Source organism: Anopheles bellator, chromosome 2 (assembly GCF_943735745.2).
Source record: "Anopheles bellator chromosome 2, idAnoBellAS_SP24_06.2, whole genome shotgun sequence".
NCBI lineage: Eukaryota > Metazoa > Arthropoda > Insecta > Diptera > Culicidae > Anopheles > Anopheles bellator.
Window position 1 is genome coordinate 50,475,293 of NC_071286.1, and position 25,947 is coordinate 50,501,239.

A 25,947-nucleotide genomic window follows, 5' to 3' on the forward strand; every position below is an offset into this window, starting at 1 on the left:
GATGAGGTGAGTTAAGGTGAATTTGTTTTCTGTAACTTAAGTGTGGTGTGCTGGAAAAGCCTAATGGTGCTGAATAATTTAGCGTGAGACGGGGAGTGAGAAAAGGAATTTGAATTGGTAGTTGGATCCTAAATGAAACTGCGTTAACTTGATTAAACAGAAATGTTGTGAAATACCAGCTAGCTTTGAGGAAATCCACGCTAAGAATGACTCGTTCCATTCAGCTACATAGTATATTTCCAAAACATTAGCAATAACACGCAACAGTGAAGTTTGGTTGTGTGCTTTCTTACCGATGATCATCTTAGATAAGGATGTTTGAAATTATGTTTGCCAGCACTGACTTATGTAAAGAAAGCTAAAAGCACTGAAAGCTTGTGTAAAGCACTAATGAAAAGCTCCAATCACATGAAAAGCTCTCGTTGCTTTGGTGTTTGTTTTCTCTGCTCTGCAAACATGGAAAACTTTTGGGACAAATTCGAAACAGAATTGAGTACAAATCCTATGTTCAAGCGTATTGAGCATATTATATAATAAATGATATTGACCAGTTTAGTTCAATTATACTATGCGAATAGTAGAAAAGTAGATAATTCTATAAGATATCATAGAAAAGTAGTTCATCATAGATAATTGTTTCAGAACGATTTTGACACTATACGATATCCTAATATACACTCTTCCAGCTAGAAAAATAATGAAAACCCCATATATTTGGGCATAAAAATCATTTCCTTTATTCACCTCAAATACACAAATGATATTAATTAAAGAAACAAACTTTAGAAGAACATCTTTGAATTGTCACGAATGAAAAGAGTTTTTTTCGCTTGGCATTTCTAGTTTTAGAATGTCAAAGGTAGACGAATAAACAGTGTACTGCGAAAACCGTGTCCCATTTTGTCTGAACTCTGCCCTAAGCCCTAAGCCCGGTGATGTAACTTAATTACGATGGGCCAAAGAAGCCAACTACCTTTTGCCCTAACTCCATTGAAGTGCACCAAAGCTAAAGAGTTCGTTTTGCTACTGCTCAACGGTAAAAGACAGCGACTCTTGATGAAACCCTTACGGCGGAGTACATAAAAGAACTGAAAATACAACCCTCGAACCCAACCTTCTATCCTCTTGTTTAACAAGAAATATTATGTTCGTCTGAGATGCCAGCCGTTCGGTACCAACTGTATGTTATCGTTGAATTATCGCCCGTTCAAGATATCTTCTCCATTTCAGACGATCGTTAGAAGCCTCTTCTTTGCAACGAGTGGTATAAACATTTCAACAGCAATGTCCCTAGATGTACGATAGACTCCTAATGTCGGTTTCTGTTGACCGCTGCTCAGGCAGCGATCAATATGGCGACCGTGGTGTGCAGTCGAATCGGGTGGCTGATTAAGTGCAGTACTTGATCTTTCCAAAAGCCAAGCCCGGTTCAAATTCACACCTATCTTCGTCCATCCTTAGGTGATGGACTAAAAGCACAGCTCTACGCATCGAAAGCTTACATCTAAAGGCCAGCAGAATGATCTGGGGCAAAAAAACCTTCGGTGTGTTGAAACCGTAAACTTAATCAATCCAATCTTCAAAGAGCTTTTAAATATCAAATCAATTCGCCAAGGATGTAAAGAAGCTATGCGATAAAGAAACGTCGCAACGGCTCAACCAAGACCCCTTGGAGATAGTTGATTTACCATTTTATAGACATGTTAAAGATTAATACTGTTAAATTGTTCAAATCTGAATTATACCGATTTCCCAAACGTTTCCACTAAGCTATATCATCGCTATTGAAACTGCTGAGCGTGTCGTCAATGCATCTCAAGACCGTTAACAGTTTGACGAACTTTAATTGCGTATCCATGCACCTCGGGCGGTGTTTACGCAATACCATACGCCATACGCCAACCTTTGGCCCATCCTGATGCCTGGAATATGCAGCCGATAAATTATCGTTACCTATTACACCTGTCCACAGTGGAGAATCTAAAGGTCCATAAATATTAGGTTGGAGAAAAAGTTTTATTTTTAAGTTTTTTTGTAAAATTCAAAACTGTATTTAAGATGTTTCCGATGGTCCGATTTGGGCCAAATATCTATGTTTATGTTTTGTTGCATATTGTTTGGATTTTAAAGATAGCTTCATAATGCCTTTCTCATAAAAGTCTTGGTCGTTGTTAGCGAAAACCTCTAGTAATCTATGTTCACCATCTTCTCTTGATCTAAATTTTTTATCACTAAGGAAGTTTTGCAATGCGTGAAAAAGGTGATAATCGCTTGGTGCAAGGTTCGGACTATACGGTTTGGCTGAGCTACTTTTCTCATTCCCAGCCTCCATCCGTTTAGGAAATGGGTCGATTTCATTACATTTGGCCACGTTCCTATAAACACCCAAACCTAATGCCACAAACAAACAAAATAATTTGAAGTGTCACCTTTACAACGTGCATAAACTGGAAATTGGTTGATCACTATTTTACGTGATATCGATCACTACAGCCATCTACCTAGTAAACAATAGATTTCTTTTTGCCCAACCTAATATGAGTAAGGTGGCTTGTGGCTTCTCCAACCAATCTCAACGGGTATGCCACTGGAGGCACGTGTCCAGAGTTCGTCGAAGGAGCCAGATGTCAACTAGCTGCGGTGAGTAGGTAGTGGTTGCAATATGCCGCCGGTCTTGGTGCTGCTATCGAGCCGTATCCGGATGTTCTTGGTTTGTGGTGGATTGACATGGTCCACATCAACCGTGACCCCTTGCTAAATCGCCTTGCATCGTGAGAGGCCGCCTGTAGGTCCATGTGGCAAGGCAAGCTTTCAGTGTTACCTGATCTTAGTTGTTTTGCATTACTAACTCCTTACTGAAAACGGTGGCCAGATGGAATAGAGACTCGCTTCACGAGTAGCTAATCGTTTCCATTTTAATCCTTAAGACCACGTGACTTCTCAAACAGATACAAAAAAATGATCAAATATGACATTTGATTAAAATAAACATCGTTTTTTTTCTATCACGCATGGTACAGCTTTTTTTAAGTGATGCTAAATGACTACAACTGAATTCAGATATCCCATAATTCGACGAGTCGCCGCCGTATAATTCACGATTTCGTCCCATGAAAAGATTTACATCGTTGATCGGTAGTGCCAAACAGCATAGTGAAAGAGACCTCCTCTTACATCGTCAACGCCGAACGAACCCGTGAATATCGTGTACTCTTAACGGATTTACGAGCAACAACTTTACAAGAGTACGCCAGTGCTGTATGGGATTGCGCAACGCAATTCAAAGGTACAGTCGGTTCTCGGCGCATCAACAGTCATCAACCAGTTTGAAGTTGTTGTGGACCTCCAGCAGCAACTTTGATCTTGATGTAAATTTTCCACAAACAATCACGGCTCGCATCAAATGCCTGAGCTCGTACTCTGCGATCTCTTCGTTTAACGATCGCCGATCCATACTGACTGCCTCTCACCACACTGATGAACCTGATTTAATCGTGAAACGCGGGGCCACTTCTTCGGTTTGGTACTGGGCGTTGAATCATTTTTTGTGTTGATTGAGCCAACCTTTGGCTTCAAGATATCTTCCAAGTTGTTCGTTTGTGAGACAATCATTATTGGAACTAAAGCTTCTGTGTGTTAACTTTTCCAATTCAACCAAGTGCTCCACAAAGGGGAAACCGCTTCTTAGAACACCTACGCCACGTAAGACGTGGCCACCTCCGTAGCGGGGAGTACAATTTAATATTTTCTGACGAAAAAAAAACCTTTGCCTTTCACTTTGCCACTCTGCTGTTGAATTCGTGAACAACTTCCTTCTACCCGTGGAAGCCTAACCTTATTCTTATTCCGGCAATCTAGCTGAAGAATCGCGTCAAAGTGCGAACCAGACGAGAACCAGCGAACTCCATGGCATCGAGTTCCAGGAAACGAACGGAAACTGTTGTCGTAGCCGGGTGGTTCAATGTCGGTCAGTCCAAGTGACGGTAGCGGACACGGGCAGTCAGGCACGACGCGCAGGTTGGAATTTCATGGGTTCAAGGATTTTCGTTCGCGAACACATTGCCTCCGGTATCAATGATGCCGAGGCGATCAGAAACTATGGATCCGCTCAGGACGCAATCTTACGAAATATTACGAGCAATATTCCTATCTTCTTATGCCTTTCCTTCTTCGATCATTCTCAAATCGTGTTCTGTACAGCCGGTTTTCGAATCACATGATCAGATCAGTCACATTCACCAGCCAGACCATCCACAACCCACGATACTGAGTTGAAACGAGCAGCGATCACCGATATGCTATTGTACATTGTTTCATTTGTGATAGGCGTTAGAGCCTCCAACAACTGTGCTTAGAACCTTCATTCAATCTGACGCTGCTTTCGACATTCTAACGGTAGCACGTGAGGAGGAAGTACTTTTACAATGAATGACATTTTCCTCCTTCGACAGCGAATGGTGTTCCGCTTCAGTGGTCCGGTACCCGTCATGACTGCGAATCCGGAAATAAGGAGCCTGTACAGGAATTTGAAAGTAAAGCGTTTCTTGAATTTTTCATGCGATCTCTTAGCACCTTGCCCATTGCATTTTTACGCCGAAACCCCAGATCGATACCTTCCGAAAAGTAATGTTAAGCTTTACAAGCCAATGCTTTTGCCACCAATTGCTCTTTCTCTATTTTTGTACTATTTTATACAAGCAAACGTAACACGTTTGTTTTAAAAAAAATTAACAGTGTAGTGTGGCATTCCCAGCCCCCAAAAATAGAAGGTAAGTAGAACTTAGTAAAACACATTTGTCATTTGCCAAACTTGAAGTAGCCAGCAATCGCTTTCCAATTCATTCATTACAAATGCATTATAAGTGCATTATAAGTGTAGACGAAAAATGTTATCACTTTTTCTTTTTCATGGTAGCCCAAACTGTGCCTCTAAATTACCCAGTCCCCGACGGACACATTGCCAATCTGATGGCTTGTCCGTCCACCATCATTGGGTTCATTCATCGCTATGGCTAAATATTGAATCATGAGAACTCATATTTCAACAAACCTGCAGCCCAGCCATCTTCGAAGGTTTCGCACGTTGATCGAGCAACATCTGCAACATGACAAATTATTGCAACCGAAAGCGATTAATGTTGGACAATTTGATCACAACGCGCATACCCTTTCCATTGTGCTATAAATAATTTAATACAACCTTGGCGGAAACTTTATTAAAATCTAGACACTCAGCTCATAATGATTTGTTTTAGACTTGTGAAGTAACAGAATGTGTCTATGACGGATTACTGTTTCAAGTAGGAACCCATAATCAAGTAGGTAACCCATATAATGCAAAACTGCATAATCCTACTACAACTCAATCATATAAAGTTGGAACATGGATGAATTTAAAATATTATTACAGACAGTGCTATTTCGCAAAACTCTTTCCTCCGACCATAAAACAAAAAAAATCGTAAAAAATTGGAACATAATTTTATAATTTAATTACACAGAAAATACCAACCACTCACGTACTTCAGTTATTATTGAATGTACTACGGCACACCTTTCTTCTCGCCGCACGGTATCAAGGCTCTGCGTGCGAAGTTCAAAGTCGTTTACGAGCGCGCATGGCCTTATACAAGGTTTTCATATCTTTCCTTGAGGTAGCAGCACAATCCGCGCCTTGGCTCATTCGTTCGCCACAATCAGAAAGTGTAACCGTTCGCTAAACGCGATTCGCAGCTCACTATCTTCGAATTGGGTTTCGTTATCATCTGTGTCAGAAAAAACGCACAATTTTAATGCGCAACTATTCAAAAGCAATATCAAAGACTTCAACGCCTCAGTGCGTGCGAAAACTAAACAACGAACCCTGGTAAGAACTGCTATAAATGGTCCAATTACTCCTCGCCTTCAAACATTCTGATCGGTAGCGTTCAACATCGGCACGGCACGGCAGATATTGAATTACTACTCGTCGACTTACACTTGATCGTGAACATGCCATTGTCGAGTTTTTATTCGCAACTTCTTATCGTTGCTGGTCGGATCACTGAGACGCACGCACACTGTCGAGCAGTTTCGATGCAATGTTATCGATTACCGTCCCCCGTACTGGCCAGGTCAGAGCAGTGAAGCGTGACGCAGAGTTCGAAATTCAAGTTGAAGGACTTCAGGACCTGACACGCAACCATATAGCGGTCGATCGGTCGATCGGTCGGTGTTTACCTTTCATTTTCCTTGGCGTGGTATGGCGTGGTTGCTGTTATTACCTTTAACGTTTTTTTTTATCTTAGGAGAACGGCTGTATTTACAACCATTTGTTGTGAATTTTAAAATTCACTTCGCTTCACTTCACGTCGCGTCCCATATGGTGACCCCTTTCGCTTTGCATTTGCTGCTTAAAACCTTTCATTCCAGCTACCGGTTCAGTCGCGGGATGAGTTGGTAGTTGGATGAGTCCTGTGTCTCTTTTTCTCATTCTCTCCCCCCTCTCTCTCTCTCTCTCTATCTCTCTCTCTCTCTCTCTCTCTCTCTCTCTCTCTCTCTTTCCTCTACCAATGGTTCGAAATGCTAGTGCTCTCGGTAAAACAGCGAATCCAGTTTGTGACGTCACACCGCGCCAGTCTTGCGCCGTTCGCCCCCAACCTGCTGTGCATTCCTCCGCACGGCGCAAACAGAAGGAGCACGCGGAAAAGCTTTCGGTTTCTGGCGCCTCCATGGGGGCCACACAACGACCACGACGCACGAGTGACCGATCGTGACACCGAGCGAACGCGGATGTGGCCATCATCGGCATCGCCAACGGCAGCGTTTGCGCACGTTCTCGCGACGGTTCCGCAAATTCCCAGCGTGCGCGTGGTAGTGTTGGGGCGGCACGGTGCTACGATCAAACGAACACCTTCGCCGGGTAGACGACCACTAGCTCAGGCGTCAGGCGGACGTGATCTTTTCCGCAAAAAATAATAGCCCCAACAAACCCGATCCCCCGGTTACGTCGACGGGTCGTTCGTGAGCGGCAGGTTGTGGTGGTGGTGGTGCCGACGTTGTTGGCGTTGCTGTTATGTGTGTCGGTTTATTGTTGTCGGTGGTTGAGTCGAAGCGCCGAGCGTGTGGTGTGAAGTAATAAGTCCGCACAAAACATTTCATCCGAGATCGAGCATTTTTCAGTTTGAACAGAACCATCGCTTGTGTCAGAGGTACTGAGCGCGTCGTTACCGAGACTGCCGTTTGCTTATTTGTAGTTTTACTAGACCTTTTCCGTTCGTCTGATAGTTTTATACTTTTTGCAGCCGGTGTGTGATATTTGAAATTTTTGAATATTTTGCTGATTTTCCGGATTACCGTTCAAGTGATGTTTCAGTTCAGTTTCAGTTCAGTTACAGTAGTTCATCAGTAGTTTTAATATTATTTCCGCTTCCCAGTCCTAAATTACGGCAGCTCTAAGGGATTGTGTGACACTCATACACGGTCCGATTCGACGGTTCGTCATTCTACTGACACACTTCTTTATGGTCCACTGCGCGAGCGATCACACTCGACGACTTCCTTTTTCCTGTTGCACCGGACCCACATTTCTTTGTGTTTTAAATTTTACTTTCCCTCAAGCACGGTCGGGCTGCGCCGAAAATGAACAACAAAGACACAAAAAACCTGATGCCTTTAATGCGATGAAATAATTTCGCCAAACGGTATAACCAGTGCATGACGATCGGACGGCTGCGATTATTACCCAATACCTGCGGGGCGGCGGTGGCTCTTTGTCCGTTCAAGCTCCGGTGTTATCTTCCGTCACGGGCGGCCAGGGCAAAAAGTGAAGTGGCGGCATAAAGAGAAATGAACGCGATGGCGCAACGCGGTGAAAACGAAGTCAAACGAAACGGAAAACGTGTTCATAGAAAGTGAAAACATACAAACCAGCAGACGCGGCCGAACCGTCGACATAATCGTCGACGGAAAGGGTTTCCGGAGTGCCGCTGTGCCGATGGCGATCCTCGGCGATCGCAGGCCCCGGGTGCCGTTCACTGCATAAAATCTATAATCGAACAACGAATTGAAATTGAAATCGGATTGAGGTTTGAAATTAGATAATGGTGTTGAAGTTCCTCGTTTCGGCACATGTGCTGAGTTGCAGCTTACAATGTTCGTACTGTCACTCTGAAATATAGTGGTATTAGTAGTGTGTCCATAAGGTAATGCCACAGATACTTTCTTCTGCCGGTCTGAATATTAAGCCAAGCCCCGCAACAGAACCGCAGCTATCGGTGTGTGTTCATGAAGTGTAACAACCTTTCGGTAGTCTAATCATCCTGCCTGCAAAACCCGACGCATAGCTCACCTAAGGCATCCATTTTATTTTTCGTATTTTGCTTTTTCAGCCGCTCCTGGGCCTGTGCCAGAGTAGAGAAAGGGAGACTAGAGTGACCGACGACGCGACCATCAGAGAAAGTGTGTAGTACCTCCGGACAAGCCGCGTGTGATTATGTAAACGTTCCGGCTTTCAGGAAGCTGCACAAACCGACGGAACCAGTACGGTACTTCCATCCCAAAAAGTGCCATAGAAAGTGCGTGAAAAAGTCACCTTTCTCCTACTCTTGACAACCGAGCTAAAGTAGCATCGCATCGCATCGCATCAAGACAAACTGTTCGTCAGTAATTTCGATTCTAGTGATAAGTACCAAAAAGTGACATCGGATCGGAACTGATTAGACGGAGACAGTGTCGAATGACAAACGTTCAACTATCGTAACCTTGTAAGGCTGGTGTGACCGGCTAGGAAACCGAGCAAACTATCGCCGGTAAGTGAAACAGGCATCCGGTATCCGGTTGAAATCCTTTCTTTCGCAGATTTGCAGATCGTTTGAAAGCACGTGCCGCCATCACTGATGGCATATTTTAATTTAAGTTAAATACTTGAGCATACCAAAATAGTTTACTGCACAAAGTGAAAACATTCTCTTAACTTATAATTTGGCTACTTTGTTTTCTGTTAATTTTCGTTACTTACGTTGCCTACGTTGGTAGGACTCACTGAGCTAAGTAGGCTGTTTATGTTATGAATCAGCAAAATAGGTTTGCTGGTAACTCATTATTCACCATAACCTCTGTCTAATGGAAGCTCTTGGTGTGTTGCGATTAGTGTAGCCTTTTATACTTATCGTTCGAGTCACTGCATTTGCATCTGATAAAGGTTACAGCTAATGGCGCTAAGCTTCCTAGTTGTTAGGAAATTAGTTGATTATTAAGGTTTCAGCCAGCAACAATACTTGATAAGGTAGTCTTCCTCATCATTATTATTTCGTTCTAAAGTTGTGTGGACTTTGCGCATCTATAGAGGTAATTAAAAGATGTTTCGTCTATTCCAGAACGGTTTGAATTATGAAGGAAAACCTTGTGCCACAATGCCTATAGTAAGCTTGCAACTATCCGTCGACAACTATGCGCCGCAAATTGCCTAACGGATTCGTATAATCCGTAAAACATTAACTGATCGAAAGCGTCATTGGCCGCTATTCACATCCACGGCACGGTTGGGGCAAATCCTTTCCGGAACGGATTGCCATACACACACACACATATACCGTGCATCTCCCCTGCCGTCACCCGCACCAGTAGCCGGGGCGCACGATTAATTTGGACAACCTTGGCCAGCTTTAAAGCGGCTTTTGTTCGCTCTTCCCGTACACAGCGTCAAGAATCGAGATTGTCCACCGGAGGGTTTCATTAAAATTTCAAATGAGACGTTCAGTGGCCGGCATAATAAGCACCACGCCAGGAGCCGGCCACCACCAGCACCACCGGCCGGCATGGTAATCCGCACAGCTTGCCGATCGTCGTCGGGTGCGCTTCTTGGCTTCTCGTTGGCGAAGTCATTTTAATTGAATTTTCCACCCCTTCGATGGCCAGACGGACGGTGGTGGTGGGGAGACGGTGGTTCGTCGCAATTAGGGGAGGTTTGCCCCTCTGATGGCAGCCCCATAGGTCAGGCGACTTTTCGCTCCCCCGTAGCAAGCGCGATTCGGTTTTTTGCTCCACAGCCCGAAGATGGACGGCACCTTTGGCGGTACCAATCACCTCTCGGTCCCTGCTGCCGCTGCTACCATCAACAATAGAATAACAACACGGTAGAGCTCGTGGGGTACGCATTCTTCTCACAACGACCACCTCACAAATCATTCCAAACAAACGGGGTAACGAAGACGTGCCCGATTCCCGGATTCGGAGAAGCTCGCTGAGCATCATTTTTGGTACAGTAAACGATGAGAACCCACCGCCAACTTGTGCACCGAATCCGGTTGGTCGGGTTAAGACCCATGCTTGCGATGGAAAAGGTTTTGACATTTTGCTTTTTTTTTAGATAAATTGAAGAGCAGAACATCGTACAGCAAAAAATATGTTCCGCCGACCCTTTAATTTATGCTTGCCTTTCAATCAATTTTTGAACCGTTTCGAGTGATATGAAACGGTGTCAAGTTTCCCAAACCTCACTGCCGGCCGGCCACCGACTCAACTCGATCTTCTCGATGGCCACGGCAATTTTGCAAGGTTGTTCCGACCGAAACGGCAGAAGATCAACGCCACCTCGGTGTGGCGCCTGCCACGCGAACGCGAGCCCGATAGTATCTCAGCAAAATATCGTGATGACCAAGGCCTCCTCTAAGGCCTGGCCTTTGAGGGTGGTGGAAATGCTTGTTGAAAAATAAGGTACGATCGAGCGACCGATTTGCTGCTGCTGCGGATCAATGGAACCGTGTCGCGATACTGGCACATCCCGGCGCGGGGGTTTGCTAAAGGATCTGCCCGACGGCTGTTCGACGAAGCCGACGCTGTCCGTGCTTTAAGAATGATCTTCTGCCACCTTCTTTCCCTAGAATCCGTGACCGAAGCCACCAGGTTCATCAATAAAACATGAACCGAGAGGCCATATCTCTCCGCGGAGGGTTGTGATACGATCACGGCAGACGATTCTAGCGACTGTTTTGTGTCCATTTTCAGGCACCGATTCGACGTTTCTGATCTTCCTATCGGCGCTCGGCCCGTCGGTGTCATGAATACGTATTTATGCAGATTCATGTATTTAAACATCAGATTGACTCGCAACGTATCCTAACAGCCTCCATTAAGGTGAGATGATTGCTGCTCACTCGGCTAGGCACTCGCCATTACGGACGACTTGGTGCATTTTTCGTGCGTCCAATCAAGCATCATGACTGGAGGAGTTTCAGTTTGTATTGCCCACTAAACGGTGCTTGCTGTACGAAGTCTAATGCTGTGCGGCAGTGTGCCTGTATTTTATTAAAACAAATTATGGAAGATCATGCAAGTGGATAATGTTTTTCTTAGCACTTTGTATATTCGAAAGATTAGGAAACTAATTCTCAACCTCCTGCTGCAATATTTGCGCAAATCGGCGGAAACCCATTGCCGATGGAGTTCAATATACGCCAGTACTCGGCCGGCTCTGGTGCCTGTACGGTCATCGTGTAACTGTTTCGAATGAGCCGTACGTTCAACTGTAACCTAGGTGAAGGACACGATCGCCAAATTTAATGCCATACCTCGAACCGTGCCTACCGAATCCATTTTGCATGCCGATTGGCAAAGGCTCATGGGGTTTATTTCAACTGCAACGGTGGAACGTGGCTTCGGTTTCAAGTAGGAATTAATGAAAACAAGTTGAAACAGAACTGGACAGGGAACGAAAAAATAAACTTCACTGTTGATCAATACGCGTTTCGTTATTTCAAGCTTAGTTATTTATACCTCTTTTTACGTTTCGTACGTTATTTTATTTGTCAGAACGGGGAGAGCCTCATTATCATCAGCTCCTCAAGCAGCATTGTCAGAGTTCGAACTGCCATCTTCCTAAAACTTTTACTTTTCTACGGTTATTACACCAAAAATTCAATGATTAACAAACAAATCTTTCCGACTGTTTACAGCATAGACAGTATTTATAAAATTGTATTTTTGTTTTGTTGTTTGACACGTACACGCAGTGCATTAAACAGTAATTAAACTCCACCACATTTGGCACGTTTATCGCAACCCGTTTTTTAAAGGTTTTTATGTTTTTGCAAAAATACGACTCGACTACACGAGGATACACAGTCTTCGATAAGTGTTACCTATTTTGGCTAGTGTTTTGATAGTTGCCTCAACCACTGCGATGATGTCTTCGTTTACGATCATGATCATGATCGTGCAGCAAGATCTCTTTAGGCGCCAATCTGTCATCGATTGCAGCTTTATTTATCGTGACCGATCGACGGGGAAGTAGAAAATACTTTCAAACTGCGGGGACACTGGTACCGCAGGTTCGAAAAACTTGCCCCAGCTGATCCGCTCGAAGGCTCGATGGGAACAAAACCTGTCGCCTTCAAGTGTCGCGCACTGTGTACGCGCTCTGAAGTGCTGCGTCTTGTTTTTTTCCGTTTCCAGACACGAATCATTTTCGTCCGGAGTGCGACTGAGAAAAAATAGCTTCCCAACAAGCGCCATAAATTAAATCTCTGTCACGATCCGTACGAAAAGTAAGGATGATTGGTCACGATCAACGACAACGGCCGACATGCTTGCGACACACCGTTGCTCGATGCGTTGCGTTTGAAATATCTCCGGATGACGAGCGACGCGGTCGTTTCGAGCGGCCGCGCGGTGCGAAGACTCTCTCTGCCGTTGCCATGTTGCTCGAACGAAGGACATGGAGTCCAGTTTGAAGAAAGCAAAACCCCTGGCGCAGCGTACACAATCCGGGAGCGAAAAAAGTGGTTGAAAAACGCAATCGTCTCACGGGTAGACGCTCCTCTTGTGTGTATTTGTGCGTGTTTTATTGTGTGAAACTGCAAACACGAGCCCTCAGAGCTGGCGAGTTCTCTCGGCGAGTTGTAAGATGATGGAAACTATCCAAATCGAACATTGTGTAATCTCACCGGCTTTCTGGCTATCTCGGCACAGCGTGCGCATAGTCGGCCCAACATGGCGCCATCGAATGCCATCGTGCTACTTACGTCATGCCCACATTTCGCGACCAAATCTAGTTTGAAACGGCTCGCCCAACAGTGGCCGGGGCATCATCGTCGGATCGGCCGGTGGGTCCCTTGGCCGGGCGCACAAAAAATCGAATGGATAATTAATTACTTTTGTTTGCTTTCTCACAGGGTAGGGGTCCTGCGGCTATGCCAATGGATCCCTTTAGTTTAGTTTCTTGGCCTGCTCGGGCTTGCGTCAGGAAATACGATACATCAACCTAATGATGCCCAGCTGGCGTAGCCTACTATTCGAACGGCTCTGATGTGCCCGTATACTGGTTGTATATATTTTACAACCGATTCGACGCCGAATCGGGAAAAGCAGAAAACGATCACTTGTTTTTATTTTTCTCAATTCTTAATGCCTTTGTCAAGGGGTGAGAATGGTCGACGACGAAGACGACCATTTGTAAGGCGACTGTCGGCAGAAGGGACGCAGCTCTTGGAGCAATTTTTGCCATTAGCCATGGGCAGGCCAGGTGTCAAGTAAATTGTACGACTCAATCGCAAAACAGCCGCAAATGAACATATCAGCTGTCAGTGGTGCTCGTTGAACAAGACAGCCAATCGGTGCCACTTTCGTATCGAGATGTCTTGAGCGAGAAACCACAGTAAGCCTGTTCTTATGTTTGGCGAATGGCTTGCTTCCGAGGAATGCCATCTTATCGAGTGCTAATCGTAGCTATCATTACTATACAATACTTCAGTAGTATTTTGAGGTCAAACTGGACTCCTGTTTTTACAATTACATCGACTCTCGCCAGTGACAACAAAGAAGAACACAAGAGAAGCAAAAACTGTTAAGGTAAAGGCTGTAGTTTTATCTAGGTTTCAAATATATCATTTAAAGTATCGTTTTCTGTGAATATTGTGAAACAAAGCTAAAGCATTCAACTTAAAGTCGGTATGCAAGATCCTTAATGTATGACATTTTAATATTGCCATTCTGTGTTGTCATTTTCTTGTCCAATGGAAGGACTGGAAAGACACGTGGTGTGGTCCATAATTTGTACGTCTCCCATGCTCGTTTGTATGCTGCGGTACGATTGTGATCGGCATCGTGAAACCGGCAGACGGAAATGATCGCCGAAAGGAACCAGAAACACCGCGAAGAATTATGATCTGACATTTCACCGACCACCGACCGACGCCTGACGATTAAGTGTTCTGGCGCGCAGAGTGAAGGCCACGCTCGGAGTGTCTTTTTCTGCCTGCGGTCCCGTTTCTCGACCACCAAGTCCTTCCCTTTACCTCTGCGTTACATATTGAGGCGAGACCCACTGTGAATAATATGGTACGGTACGGTGGGAGCTCCCCATGAGAACGGAATAAGTATCTGCCGTAGTTCCAATTCCGTCTGGCGTCCGTTGCGCGCGTTTGCCGCCGCGCACACGTAAATCATTATCATGGAACCCATTCGAAGCTGGCCACTGGATTGCCAGTCAGTGTTTGAAGGTTGCTGCTGGCGTCCAGCGTAAGTACCGGACGTCGGATTAAAGGCTTTGAAGATCTCAACAAAACGCTCTGGCGGCTCTTGTGAACGTTGCGTATGCGGAAACGTTGTGCGACGAACGCGTTGACACCAACACTGGCGTACAGAATAAGTCGTGACAGGAACAGTGCGCAGTGCGCCTGAAAGATCGCGAGGCAAGGTGATGACTCGCTGCCGTAGTCGCTCGAACGCCTCGCCGAACGCCTATGGACTCCACGGTATTCTAACGCACGTACGCATGTTCCTCGCCTATGGGGTAATTGAAGTCGTTTTCGTCATTCCCCAACTTCACTAATACTATCGAAGAAGCTACTAACAGAAACTGACCGCCCAAAAATGGATGCGCAATTATTAACAGCCAGCAAACACGATCGAGTGATTCTATATCAGCGTTACGATACTGAAAAAAAAAACATCTAATGGCTAAGTCGCTAGGACTTCAAGGTTAAAAGCTTAAACAATAACAATTCCAAAGTGGCTTATAGCGATGGAAAATGACAGAAAAACGGAGAAAAACCTGTACGGCACGCTTATCGTAGTTCCATATTAAGTTCCTACGGCAGTGACACTTGCTAACCTTGTCGGGTCGCATTCTGCTGATCATTTTGCGTTCTCGTCGGAACAAGGAAATCATTATCAGATGCTACCGTGTGGTGTGGGGCAACTGCTGACGCGAAACCAGATGCATGATTGTGTCCCCCCCCCCAGAAGCGCACCGTATGGGAAATCGGTACGGATGTACTAGAATGTGAAGGCACTCATCCGTCGATGACGCAGCAAACAAAAATGTCAATTAACACCGTTGTTCTACTGCATCGTTCCCGCTCGTAGCTGGCCCGTGGATCGTGCTTTTATCAATGGCATTAGAACCCACACATAGCCGCGACAACTGAGCAAATCTTCCCCTCTAGATACTTAGAACCTTACCGACCAACTGAGGCAAGTTGAACCAAGTTGATTACCAGCGTGTGCCGCGTGGTCGTTACTAGTCCTTAATCCTAGAGATAATTATGTACCTCTTCTGCACCGGATAGATCTAACGTCACCACAATTCTCGACCGTGCGCGGGTTGACCGTGTATCATCGTGTGGAGGATCGATTTATGTTTTAACATTACGTGACTGACCTTGTGTGATTGCTGCCGTTTTGCTGCTACCGTTGCGCTGCCGCTGTTACTACTACTGCCATTACTGCCTTCTACAACCTCGCTCACTGATAGTGTGCAGTCGTCGAACACGGTCTGGCCGAAGGTTGTTGTTCGGAGTTCACGGTCCACGTGAAGTCATCAGTACACTGGGCGCGACGATGCAGTCTGAAAGCCATCGAAAGTTTCTGGAGCCAACGGAACACAGGATAGCAAAGAGACTCCTGCGAAAGTGAACCCTTAATGTCTTCTCTGCAATTCAATTCGATCGGCCCTCATATGTTTTATTATTCACCGATGAGAAAAACCCATGAGTAATGCATTATTTCCTGCTATCTCCGTAGTGTCGGTCACCCAGCTCCAAGTGGTTGTCCTCTGGCATGTGGTAACACTTCCGCTACGAGGAACTGGCACTGCTTCCCACTGCCATGCAGTTGGCGTCCTTTGCACCATAAAAGGAATGCCTCCCATCGCGTCCGCCAGTTTTTTTTGTAGCGCCCGAGTTCGCCTGAAGTGGCGCGAGTCGCGGCACGTGTAGATATTTGTAAACTCGCTTCGGCGCTCACGTAACGGCGCAAATACGCACGCAACGCAAATCGGGCACCTTGGTGTGGCGAATCGCCGAAGAACGAATCGAATCTGCTGGCAAAACTCTGTGTTCAGCTCTTGCCGTAGGGTCAATGCGCCGGTTCCTCGCAACCTCAGTATTCTGTTTTTCTCCATCCGTTTCGCGCGTCTAGCTGACCGTTGAAAACAAAAATTAAAATTTTAAAAACATCCTTCAACCGCGGGCACCAATTATCGCGTCAGCTCTCGTCGCCACACGTTAATTCCAAAATGGTCGGCGGACTTTTCCGGTGCGAGTAAAATATGTTGGACGTTCGGGGCGTTTTCTTGAGTCTTCGCTTTTCATTTCCGTCGTCCCGATCGCCGCCCGCTTATGTATCAAAACTAGCTAAGCATAATAATGTTCTTCATTCTACCGATCCCGCTGGATAGAGCTTCGCGAGGGCGATACGTTAACCAGCGACCTTCGAGCTGGGCCCAAATTTCGTGCTTCCGTCTCGCGGTGAGATACTCAAAATTGGACGGATCAATGGACGTTCGGCAGCATATCGAGGAAGCATTTAGTGTCCAATCACACGTCAAAGCGATAGAGGGAAGTTGACTCAGCATATTGTACGGGTTATTTTTGATTGCTGTTTGAATACCAAAGGCATTATTTTTTTGTCTATCTACCTTTTGGAGGCCCGATACTGCGCGTCTGATTCCACTAAATGTTTCACGAAACTAGCGGGCCTAAACATATTCGAAGAGTCGGAATTTTGTGGCAAAAGAACAAGATATCGAACCTGTTGGCGAGGGATATTTGACGATCAATCATTATTGACTTAATTAACCGTTTTAAGTTTTCGTAAGTTTAAGTATGTTTTAAGTAGAGTTTCTCAGTTATTCCATGTTTCTTGTTAGTGCGCTTCTTGTTAGTGCGTAATCCTGTTGTAGGGTTAAATCTGGACTAATGAATTATTTACCCTCACGAAGTAAACACGACGCAGTAACTTACTTTTACCGTTTTATTGCTCAGCAACTCAAATACGATTGAAATTATCTTCATGTTCATATGCTTTGATTTATTTTTCAGTGAATAAGCATTAATTAATCTTTGCTTTGCTTCTTAATTTCTTTGTGGTTATTTTACTCTTAGAACGTTAAACTAACATTCAACCTCTTGGTTGAAAGCCTTATATTAATCGGTATTCATGAATGGCTGGTTCATGACCGGTCCCAACAGATTGAAAGACCTGTGGAGTACACCTGCATCCTGAACCGCTGCACGTGCAGCTTGCGCCATACAATCTTTCCGTTAGCTTCTCGATCGTGTAGATTTGGATACCGTCTTTGTCGGAGGAACGTGTGATCAAGAAAAAAGAAAACAAACAACCTCATATTCTGGAGATGATGCTAATGTCGAAAACTGTGCGCTTGGGGCTATTAGATTCTATTATGGTTCATCAAAATCCTTCAACCCACTTGTGGTTACTAACACGATGCTAATCATAACTGGAATGACCGGAATACGAAGGAAACTGTATTATGAATGTTTCTATTTTCCTACTCTCATCTGTATAACTGCATGGTCGGTGCCATGATTTGTAATACAGAACGAGTCACATTACTTGTAAAATGTCATGAATGTGAAACCTGCCGACCGATCAGCGGAAACGCATTATGATCTTGAAAGCAGCCGTGCCACTACAACAAGGCGGAGACACTTAGCGATTTCCATTTGGACGAATTGACTAGTTAGCTACACAAAACACCTTAGGCAGTAGAATGTACAAAAAAGCCATCGATCACCATGTGACCAAGACACATCGTTTCTGAGCTGAGATTAGCAGTGCGGTAAGAGATCGAGAAAATGGGAACTATTTGGAGGCACTGTCGAGACGTTGCAAATGGGAGTGATTTATTGCTGCTCCCGGATGTCATCATCTTTCGTATTAAGGTTTGAATAGAAAACGTTTCGAAACTGCATATGGCAGTACGTTTAGTGTAATTTTTCTCATTTTTCTCCCACTTGACCACTTGCAATTTGATGCACACGGCGAATCGCCGGGTTTCTAGTTCCCGTTTGTGCTTTGGCTAGGCTCTGGTTCTATTCTGGTACTAAGAACAATCACTTTAATTGCCCCAATTTGGCTACAGTGGACGGTAATTAAGTTTCGTTATTGCCTGCCTGTTGAACGAACGAAGGGAGCTTCCCTGGGACAGTCACAAGAAGAACGATGGAACCCCTTTCGTCTCACAATAATAGTTTCGCAACCTGCGCCTTAAAATCACCTGGTCACCGGTGCATATCTACAATGAGAATTCACATCCGGTCGGCTTGGCTTGCCATCAGTTGTGCCAGTCCCAATTGCTGGGGTTGATGGCGGAGCAGATCGTACGTTAGTATGTAACTGCAACTGGCTTTAGGGATCATATATTCTCCCCTATTATGAAACTCGAACGGTCATTTGAGTTCATTTTGCTGTAGCTTTCTCTTTCTGCCTTCTCTCTTGTTGTATTCTGCTTTCTCTCTTACTGTGTTCACTCGAACGATCGAGTTCTCGATTCGAGTTTCATAATAGGGGGGATTGTAGCGCACTAAAGCCCGCCACACACTGGGAACGGAAATTTTGTAGCGTAAATTTTGGCACGTACTGTAAAGTCAAAACCGCGTTGTCTTCTATGAGTTTCTGTGGGGCACTTCACACCGGATGTCGGCGTTGACGCCATCAGCTTCGTACGTCGAAGGCAAATTAGTAAAAAACGACACCTCTACTTTGGTGACGCTCAGAAACTTTGGCCAAGGTTCGTATACTTTGTGGTTGGGGCGAAGTCTTGTGTTTTGACAGATTATTTGTGTTTATATTTGGAAGTTCAAGAGACATTGAATTTTTGATGCGAACATTAAAATAGTTTTATGATGGATTTGTGTTTGTATTACAAGTAATAATTAAGTTAATAATTAATTAAGAAATTTTATGTTACGCTACTTTTTCAAATTCTACTACAACATTAGCGAACCTTTGCAACACCACCTCCAACCACCCGCTTCTCATGGCCATGAACGGAATTATCATGCGAAGTTTCAGGCTTCCATTATTCAAAACACCCAATTACGTTTACCGCTGTCTCAAGTGTCGCCATTGGACCGGCGGCCAGCGTGAAATCTCCGCACAGCGATCTCACCGGTAGTTCTTCCGCGTTATTGTTGGCCACTCTCTCGCCTCTGGTGCACACGGGTGTCATAATTTTATTGCGCCACACCGTTATCTAACACCGGCCACCGTTCGCTGCACCTCCGTGTGTTATGCTAATTTTCATGTTTTGTTTCCCTTTTCTCTCTCTCCGCCCACAGAAGCCGACTGCCAAAATAGGACCGGCACGACGATGAAGGGCTGGTTCGATGCGTTCCGCGACGACGGAGCGCCAACGCTTTACTCCTTCTCAAACCGCACACCCGTCACAGGAGATGTTCCGATCGTGGCCGTCTGCGTTATGTTCGCCACCGTCTACCTGGCGTTTCTGGTCATATTTCCCGGCGTGAGAAAGCAGGTACGGCGACGACGACGACGGCGATGTTTCACCACTATCTCCGCAATGTTTATGGGGGCCAAAGGGGCCAAAAACAAAACAGGGACAAACAACGGTCTTGCGAAGGGCTTGAGATGGACACACTAGTACACGATTGTACCAAAAAAGTAAAACGCTTCTTACGATGCGTCGAAGTCGATTGTGTGGTTCGTGCGCAATCTAAAATTAATGCTAAACGCCCAGACACCGTCGTCGTAGGCCGCACTGATCCACGGGCAAGGCGTAGAAGTCGTGCTTCGGCTTTCACATGTGGCTGCTCACCCTGCTGGCTGTGGGACTTCAAGGCGGCAAGTCGGGGACCGTTTAACCGTTTTAGGAAAATGGTTTAAACGTACTCAACGGGCTTCCTTCGTGTTAGGAAATTATTGCATTGCCCATCTAAGGTCCAGCGCTTATTGGCACACGGCGCTAAGAGGAGGAACCAACCGATCGGACTTGTCTCGCCTCGGTTACGGCGGTTGATGCGCGAATTTGGCCACCGTACGTTGGCAAACATCCCACGAAACGTGGCTACCGCGGGGTGGAACAAACATCAGGTTTGCTTTGATTGATGGCCAATAAATTGGCGATTTTGTGAACGTGTTGGGTCAGTTAAGTGGGGAGTTTGCAAACAAGTCGTAGTTTACACTTCATTTTAGCAAAACATCCCCCCGACACCGGAGGCTTCTCTAGGTGCCTGGATAGCAATGCGGCAAAGATTTATTGGTTCGCTTGAAATGTGCGAACCTACAGTTTACTGACTATATGATTTATCTCTTGTTGGAAAAACACTAGCACGCACGTTTAGCATCGCACGATGTTACATCATTTAATTACACCGGCAGCAAGTTGTAATATGAAGAACTGCTGAAGCACATACTTTTCAATCGGTCGGTCGTTTCGGTTGGATCGAGAGTCAATAGACGATAAGCAAAACACACACTTTTCGCCCTACAATACACAATTATTTACAACTTACACTTACATTTTTCATTTACTGTTATATTTACAGAAATTGACGACATTCACCACCGTTACATTAAGCCTTTTTGTTGGACTAGTCATTTTGGGTAAGTAAGGAAGTGTGGGTCTAATGCAGGCCCGGGCCGCTCGTCGGTTCTATGATTCCAGAGGTGCCAAAGAAGAACGCAATTAAAAGAAGGAATTGCACAATTAATTCACACTTCTGAATAATGGAAGAAGAGTATCTAATTCTATTTCGGCAATACTGGCAACATAAACTGGTTGAGTATGCCTAGTTGACCGATCGTTTGATCGGTCAGTAGTCACGGTGGTTCATTTTGCTCATTAACAGTCGCACCTTCCGCTCGGCACCCAACTCTCAACAAAACGCTGTCGATTCGAAAGATACGATCATGTGCCGCGCGGTGGCCCTCTCTATGGCCGGATGTAAATCCACCTCCCATGGTGTGTTCCATTTTGGTATGATTTCTTTGTTCTAGTCGCCTTGCGAATAAATGATTTCGTCGGTTTCCGCCGCCCAGTCCAGGGCTGCCCAAAACAGTGGCCATAAAATTATACACCGGTTGTAACCAAAAATAATAATTCGCCGACGAAACGCAAATAAACAGTATCGCATCGGCGAAGCGGAACAATCGGCAGGCAGGCAACCGTCGCTCTGTTTTTCGAGCGAAGGTCGATAAAAGTGATGGACAGAGTGCTAACCGGGTCGCCATTTCCTTGCCCGAGCTCACCATTCGATGTCACCGTCTTTTTCCTGCAGTAAGCCGCCTTGGATCCGGCTGGCATGTGGCTCAGTCGACGATCGTCGCACCGTATCGTGCGTTTTCCCGGGAAAAGCTGCCCGCCCGCATCGGAGCACACATCGGGCTGATGCACATCAACATAACGCTGACCGCGCTCCCCGTTGGCAACTGGACGCCTCCCGATATCGACTTCAACGAACGGTTCAGCTGGAACCATGCGACCGACATGGGCAACTCCTACCGCGACGCTTTGCAGCGGGGTCTGCCCTACCCGATTCTGACGGTGGCTGAGTACTTTAGCCTGGGACAGGAAGGCTTCGCCTGGGGCGGTCAGTACCGGGCCGCAGGTTACTTCGCCAGCATTTTGCTCTGGTACGAGGTTGTTTTGTACAGCCCGTTATCTGTACTAAGCTTATTTCCTGTCATTCGTTCGCCGTCTTCCACAGGGCTTCGTTTGCATCGTGGCTACTGATGAATCTCCTACTAGTTGCGGTGCCACGCTACGGTGCCTACACGATGGCCCTGACTGGAGCGTTGCTGATAGGCGCCAGCATTGGTTACAGTGCGATGCTGCCAAAACGTCCGCTAATGATCGTCATCGAGGGCGCCCGAATTGACTTCCATCTCGGATGGTGTTTCTATCTAGTGCTCGTCGCAGGTATCTCGTCATTTATATTTCTTTGCGTATAAGCAATTACTACAACTCACATTTTAATCCGACTTGGCAGGAGTTTTATGCTTTGCGATAGGCTTGGTTATTTCTATTATTGACCTCGTGTGGCCACATCGCTTCTCGACCATTCTAGAGGTAGGGCTGTAGGGATAGCTGTCGGATAGAGTGGGAAGAATTAAATCGTTCTTTGTGACGTCTGCAGGTGTACTACGACACACCGTACGATCGGCACGTAATCCTCGAAGAATCCCACGACGTTCGGTATCGCAAGCGAAACAGCAAAGGGCTAGAAGAGCCACCGGGTCTCGGATCGCGCATTCTGCGGTAAGTAGTTAGATTTTACTTCCCTTCGTTGGGAAGACTGCGTACTTATGATCTCCTATTCTTTTCTCTTACCAGGCGCCTGTCGTCGAAGACACGTGACCAGAACACCGACAAAATGGGCATCGAAAATCGAGGCTTCCAACACGACGTTCCCAAATCACCGTGGCGCTATCCCTTCCGACGTGCGCAACAGACTCCGCCGCAGGCCATTCAGCGGACGGTCTCACAAGACTCGACCTCCAGCATTGCATCGGCTGCTGCCATGTCCCCATCGCTGCACAAAGTTGCCCTCTCGCGAATGCTTCCGTAATGCGCACAACTTGCACTACAACAGCTTGGTCTGCACTTACTGAACGGACATAACCGTATCTTTTCCTTTTCGTGTTCTTTCTCTTCCCACAGAAAACCGCCATTGGAACGCACTCGGGAAATTTCCAACTGGTAAAACCAGGCCATGGTACAGTCTTAGCAGTCGACGACCGCAGTGAAAGATGCCACACTACCACAGGCTTCCTGTTTGCGTGATGATCTTATGTGATCTTATGTGATACTTAAGAGTTTAACTGCAAAACGCTGACCACTGGCCGTGCATTTTATTATTCTTTCTTTTAAAAAAGGTACGTTGACCGTCTCTCCGTCCAGGACAAGAAAACAGGTGGCCATCGTTGAAGTTTTGTAGTTCACTGTCCGTCGTTAGAAACCCTGCTTACTCTAATCCATTTCCGGCCAGGTACGGTTTTTGCAACGCATTTTAGTAAGGGCTACGTAGCAGGGTGTTTTATTTTTAGGAAACAGTTTTGAGCCGTTCAGCAATTTAAGTAGTAGAATGCAGTAACAGCAGCCAAGAAACTACGGCAGTTTGCTCTTTAATAAGGCGAGGGAAAAGCTGAATAGCTGACCTGCTTGTAACGGCTGCTACCGCCAAACAACCACTTCGTCTTGTCACTGGCTGTGGGGATTACTCTTGCTAGTGAGTGTCGACAAAGTCATCGAAAGAAACAAAACGCACGGCGTCGTAATAGGTTCACAGCAAAGTGGCAGTGGTACGATTTTAAGTAATTTATTGTTCCTCTTTACCAGTGTTAAGCAATCGTCGTGAGATCGTGTAGCGAAGAAAGACGAAGCGCACAGTGCGCCGACAGAATGTGCATCAAGGTATTGTAAAACCACATGGTTTAGTTTAAGTGAAAATTGTAAAACCTGACTTAAGGATATTCTGCGAAAAGTATAATCAAAGGAAATAAATGTTTACATTTGATTATCTTGTTTTGTTTCTTTTAGTACAAAAAGAATTATACCGTGCGCTTGCTTGTAATATTGCAGATAAACCTCAAATCCAAACTAAGTGACAAAACTAAGATAGAGGAATATGAAAGAACTTTAATTATCTTAATTACACCCGGCGGCTTTATTCATATGCACAAAATCAGCCCAACATAAACCATAACCTAACATTGAGCTTTGAGGTTGGCAAGCTTTTTTTCATTAATTACGTTCACTGTAACTTTTTCTAATCTGAATAATATACTCTACAATTTTCGTGTCTTCCAATTCTTCAGTTTGTGTAGATGCTTCAGCTACTCTTTCCGTAGATGGTGTGCACATTGTTGCGCTAATACACCGGGTCGCTGGCTGAAATTCAACGAAACTTAGTTCCCAAGAGTTGTTACGGGCAAATAAAGTACATGAATTACATACTTCCACTTCCTTACTTGTTTCTGCAGAACCTTGTGCTTTGCGTTGTTCAATCTCTTCGAAACAGTGTCTGAGATATTCCACGACGGCCCAACCATCCCGTTCCACTGTTTGTGTAAAAGCATCAACCGTCGGTAGAGGTCTTTTAGAAACGATCGCGTCGGTTGAACACAATTTTCGCTTGGCACCACTCTTCGTTGGCTAATATGTAACAAAAATTCGGGCGGAAGTTCAGTCAACGTTCTGTATTGTTGTTAAGATTCTCCTACTTGTTCCCCATTGGTTCTTTGGAAGCTGTCCATACTTCCATACAAAACCATTTGCATTCACAACGGCAACTGAACACTACTAAACTAAACAAAACTAAACACTGTACACTAATGAACGTGTGAGCAACGCGATTGTCTCGGCGGAGACAACCCTCAACACAGCATCAGCACTGGAGCCGCACGGGTAGACGCAGATCGAGCCAACCAGACGACCCGGCAGCACTGCCGAAGTGACAGTTGCCCAGCGCCCGGAAGCATCGAAACGATGTCAGTTTGCCGTTTGAATCTGGTACAGGACCCTATTATGATTCTCAAACTCGGTTACGGAATTCACTCAAATATTCATTTGAGTTCATTTTGCTATAGCTTTCTCTTTCTGCCTTCTCGCTTGCTGTATTCTGCTTTCTCTCTTACTGTTCGATGATCGTTCGAGTACTCGATTCGAGTTTCATAATAGGGGGGGAAATCGGCTCTCAAGGCCAAAACACACCGGGAACGTGGCTTTTGGGAAGTAAATTCTCTTTATCGAACCATTCACAGCGTTTGCGAACGGGGACGAAAGGCAAAAGTCACAGAAACAACCAGAAAAGTCTTTCGCCCTGTGGTTCGGGCGAAAACAATTAGACATCTTGGGTAGTTAAAAACTAATCGAAGATTACTCAATTGAGGTTTTTTTTTGTATCACAAGCATGCGAAACAATTTAACCTTAATTATTACTTGTACTACAAACACAAATTCATCATAAAACTATTTTAATTCTCGCATCAAAAATTCAATGTAAAATTCAATTCAATTCAACCGGTGTAAAGGGTCACATAGAAAATTGTAGAAGACAATGAAAATTTGCCTTTCCGTAACGTGCCAAAATTTCCGGTAAAAAAATTCCGCTTGCGGTGTGTGACGGGCTTCAGATATTTCGTCTCAGTATGGACAAAATGGGTAGCTGCAGCCACACGAAGCGTAAAATCAATTTGTAATGCAAAATCTTCTACGCTTCGTGTGGCAGCTAAAATATAAAACCAAAATGTCAAACGTGTTTACGTTCGTGTTTTAGGTCCGAGAAAATAGAAATAAAAGAGAAATAAATAGATTTCTGAATATTTTTTTCTGTTTTTTCCGATTTGGTTGCTATACTAGCAAATAAGAATTTAAATTATCCTCTGTTTGTAAGCACCGAGAGGCCCACCGACCCGCTAATGCCCAACTGCTGCCCAACTGCCCAACTGGGTGGTTAATCGATTATGGGTAGCGGCAGCGGGTGACGGGAAGGAGTTGAGGAGTTGGAAGTGCGCTTTGGCTGCGATCCTGCCTGCGTTTTGGCATTTGTCATTGGGTTAACGAACTTTTGTTGTTTGTTAAGCAATTTAGTTTAGTTAATTTAAGAAATTTGAGTTTAGCTATCTGTTCCTGCATTTTACCCATTTCTTCCTCATATTCATTTTGCTGACGAACAGAAATCAACACGAATTCTTCTTCGCCGG

At 45.2% G+C, this 25,947-nt stretch overlaps 2 protein-coding genes across 5 annotated transcripts; one reads left to right on the plus strand and one right to left on the minus strand.

Annotated features, from left to right (window-relative positions):
• Nucleotides 1-8,650: 8,650 nt before the first annotated feature.
• LOC131208665 (dual oxidase maturation factor 1) lies at nt 8,651-23,749 on the plus strand. 3 transcript variants are annotated; one of them, XR_009156830.1, is made up of 10 exons: nt 8,651-8,789; nt 19,563-19,759; nt 20,790-20,847; nt 21,522-21,876; nt 21,951-22,162; nt 22,233-22,312; nt 22,380-22,501; nt 22,577-22,807; nt 22,904-23,231; nt 23,290-23,749. XR_009156830.1 is itself a non-coding variant. In XM_058201477.1 (9 exons), the coding sequence occupies exons 2-9, from the start codon at nt 19,595-19,597 to the stop codon at nt 22,944-22,946; spliced, it is 1,266 nt and encodes a 421-aa protein (XP_058057460.1). In that variant the 5' UTR covers nt 8,651-8,789; nt 19,563-19,594; the 3' UTR covers nt 22,947-23,749. The 3 variants fall into 3 exon arrangements, 1 of the variants encoding a protein (XP_058057460.1); XR_009156831.1 differs by having other exon boundaries at nt 23,297-23,749; XM_058201477.1 differs by having other exon boundaries at nt 22,904-23,749.
• Nucleotides 23,556-24,600, minus strand: LOC131208666 (uncharacterized). Of its 2 annotated transcripts, none has more exons than XM_058201479.1 (3): nt 24,466-24,600; nt 24,214-24,397; nt 23,556-24,133 (listed from the first exon to the last, which is right to left on the minus strand). In XM_058201479.1, exons 1-3 carry the CDS (start codon nt 24,520-24,522, stop codon nt 24,114-24,116), a joined length of 261 nt encoding a protein of 86 aa, XP_058057462.1. In that variant the 5' UTR covers nt 24,523-24,600; the 3' UTR covers nt 23,556-24,113. The 2 variants fall into 2 exon arrangements, with proteins under 2 accessions (XP_058057462.1, XP_058057461.1); XM_058201478.1 differs by having other exon boundaries at nt 24,200-24,397.
• Nucleotides 24,601-25,947: the final 1,347 nt, after the last annotated feature.

Coding starts and splice junctions, on each gene's coding strand:
- LOC131208666 (XM_058201478.1), bottom strand. CDS start 24,522: ATGCAAATGGTTTTGTATGGAAGTATGGACAGCTTCCAAAGAACCAAT. Junction 24,398..24,465: donor AAAGAACCAATGGGGAACAA/GTAGGAGAATCT, acceptor GTTACATATTAG/CCAACGAAGAGTGGTGCCAA. Junction 24,134..24,199: donor AAACAAGTAAGGAAGTGGAA/GTATGTAATTCA, acceptor GTTGAATTTCAG/CCAGCGACCCGGTGTATTAG.
- LOC131208665 (XM_058201477.1), top strand. CDS start 19,595: ATGAAGGGCTGGTTCGATGCGTTCCGCGACGACGGAGCGCCAACGCTT. Junction 20,848..21,521: donor TGTTGGACTAGTCATTTTGG/GTAAGTAAGGAA, acceptor TTTTTCCTGCAG/TAAGCCGCCTTGGATCCGGC. Junction 22,313..22,379: donor GCTTCTCGACCATTCTAGAG/GTAGGGCTGTAG, acceptor TGACGTCTGCAG/GTGTACTACGACACACCGTA.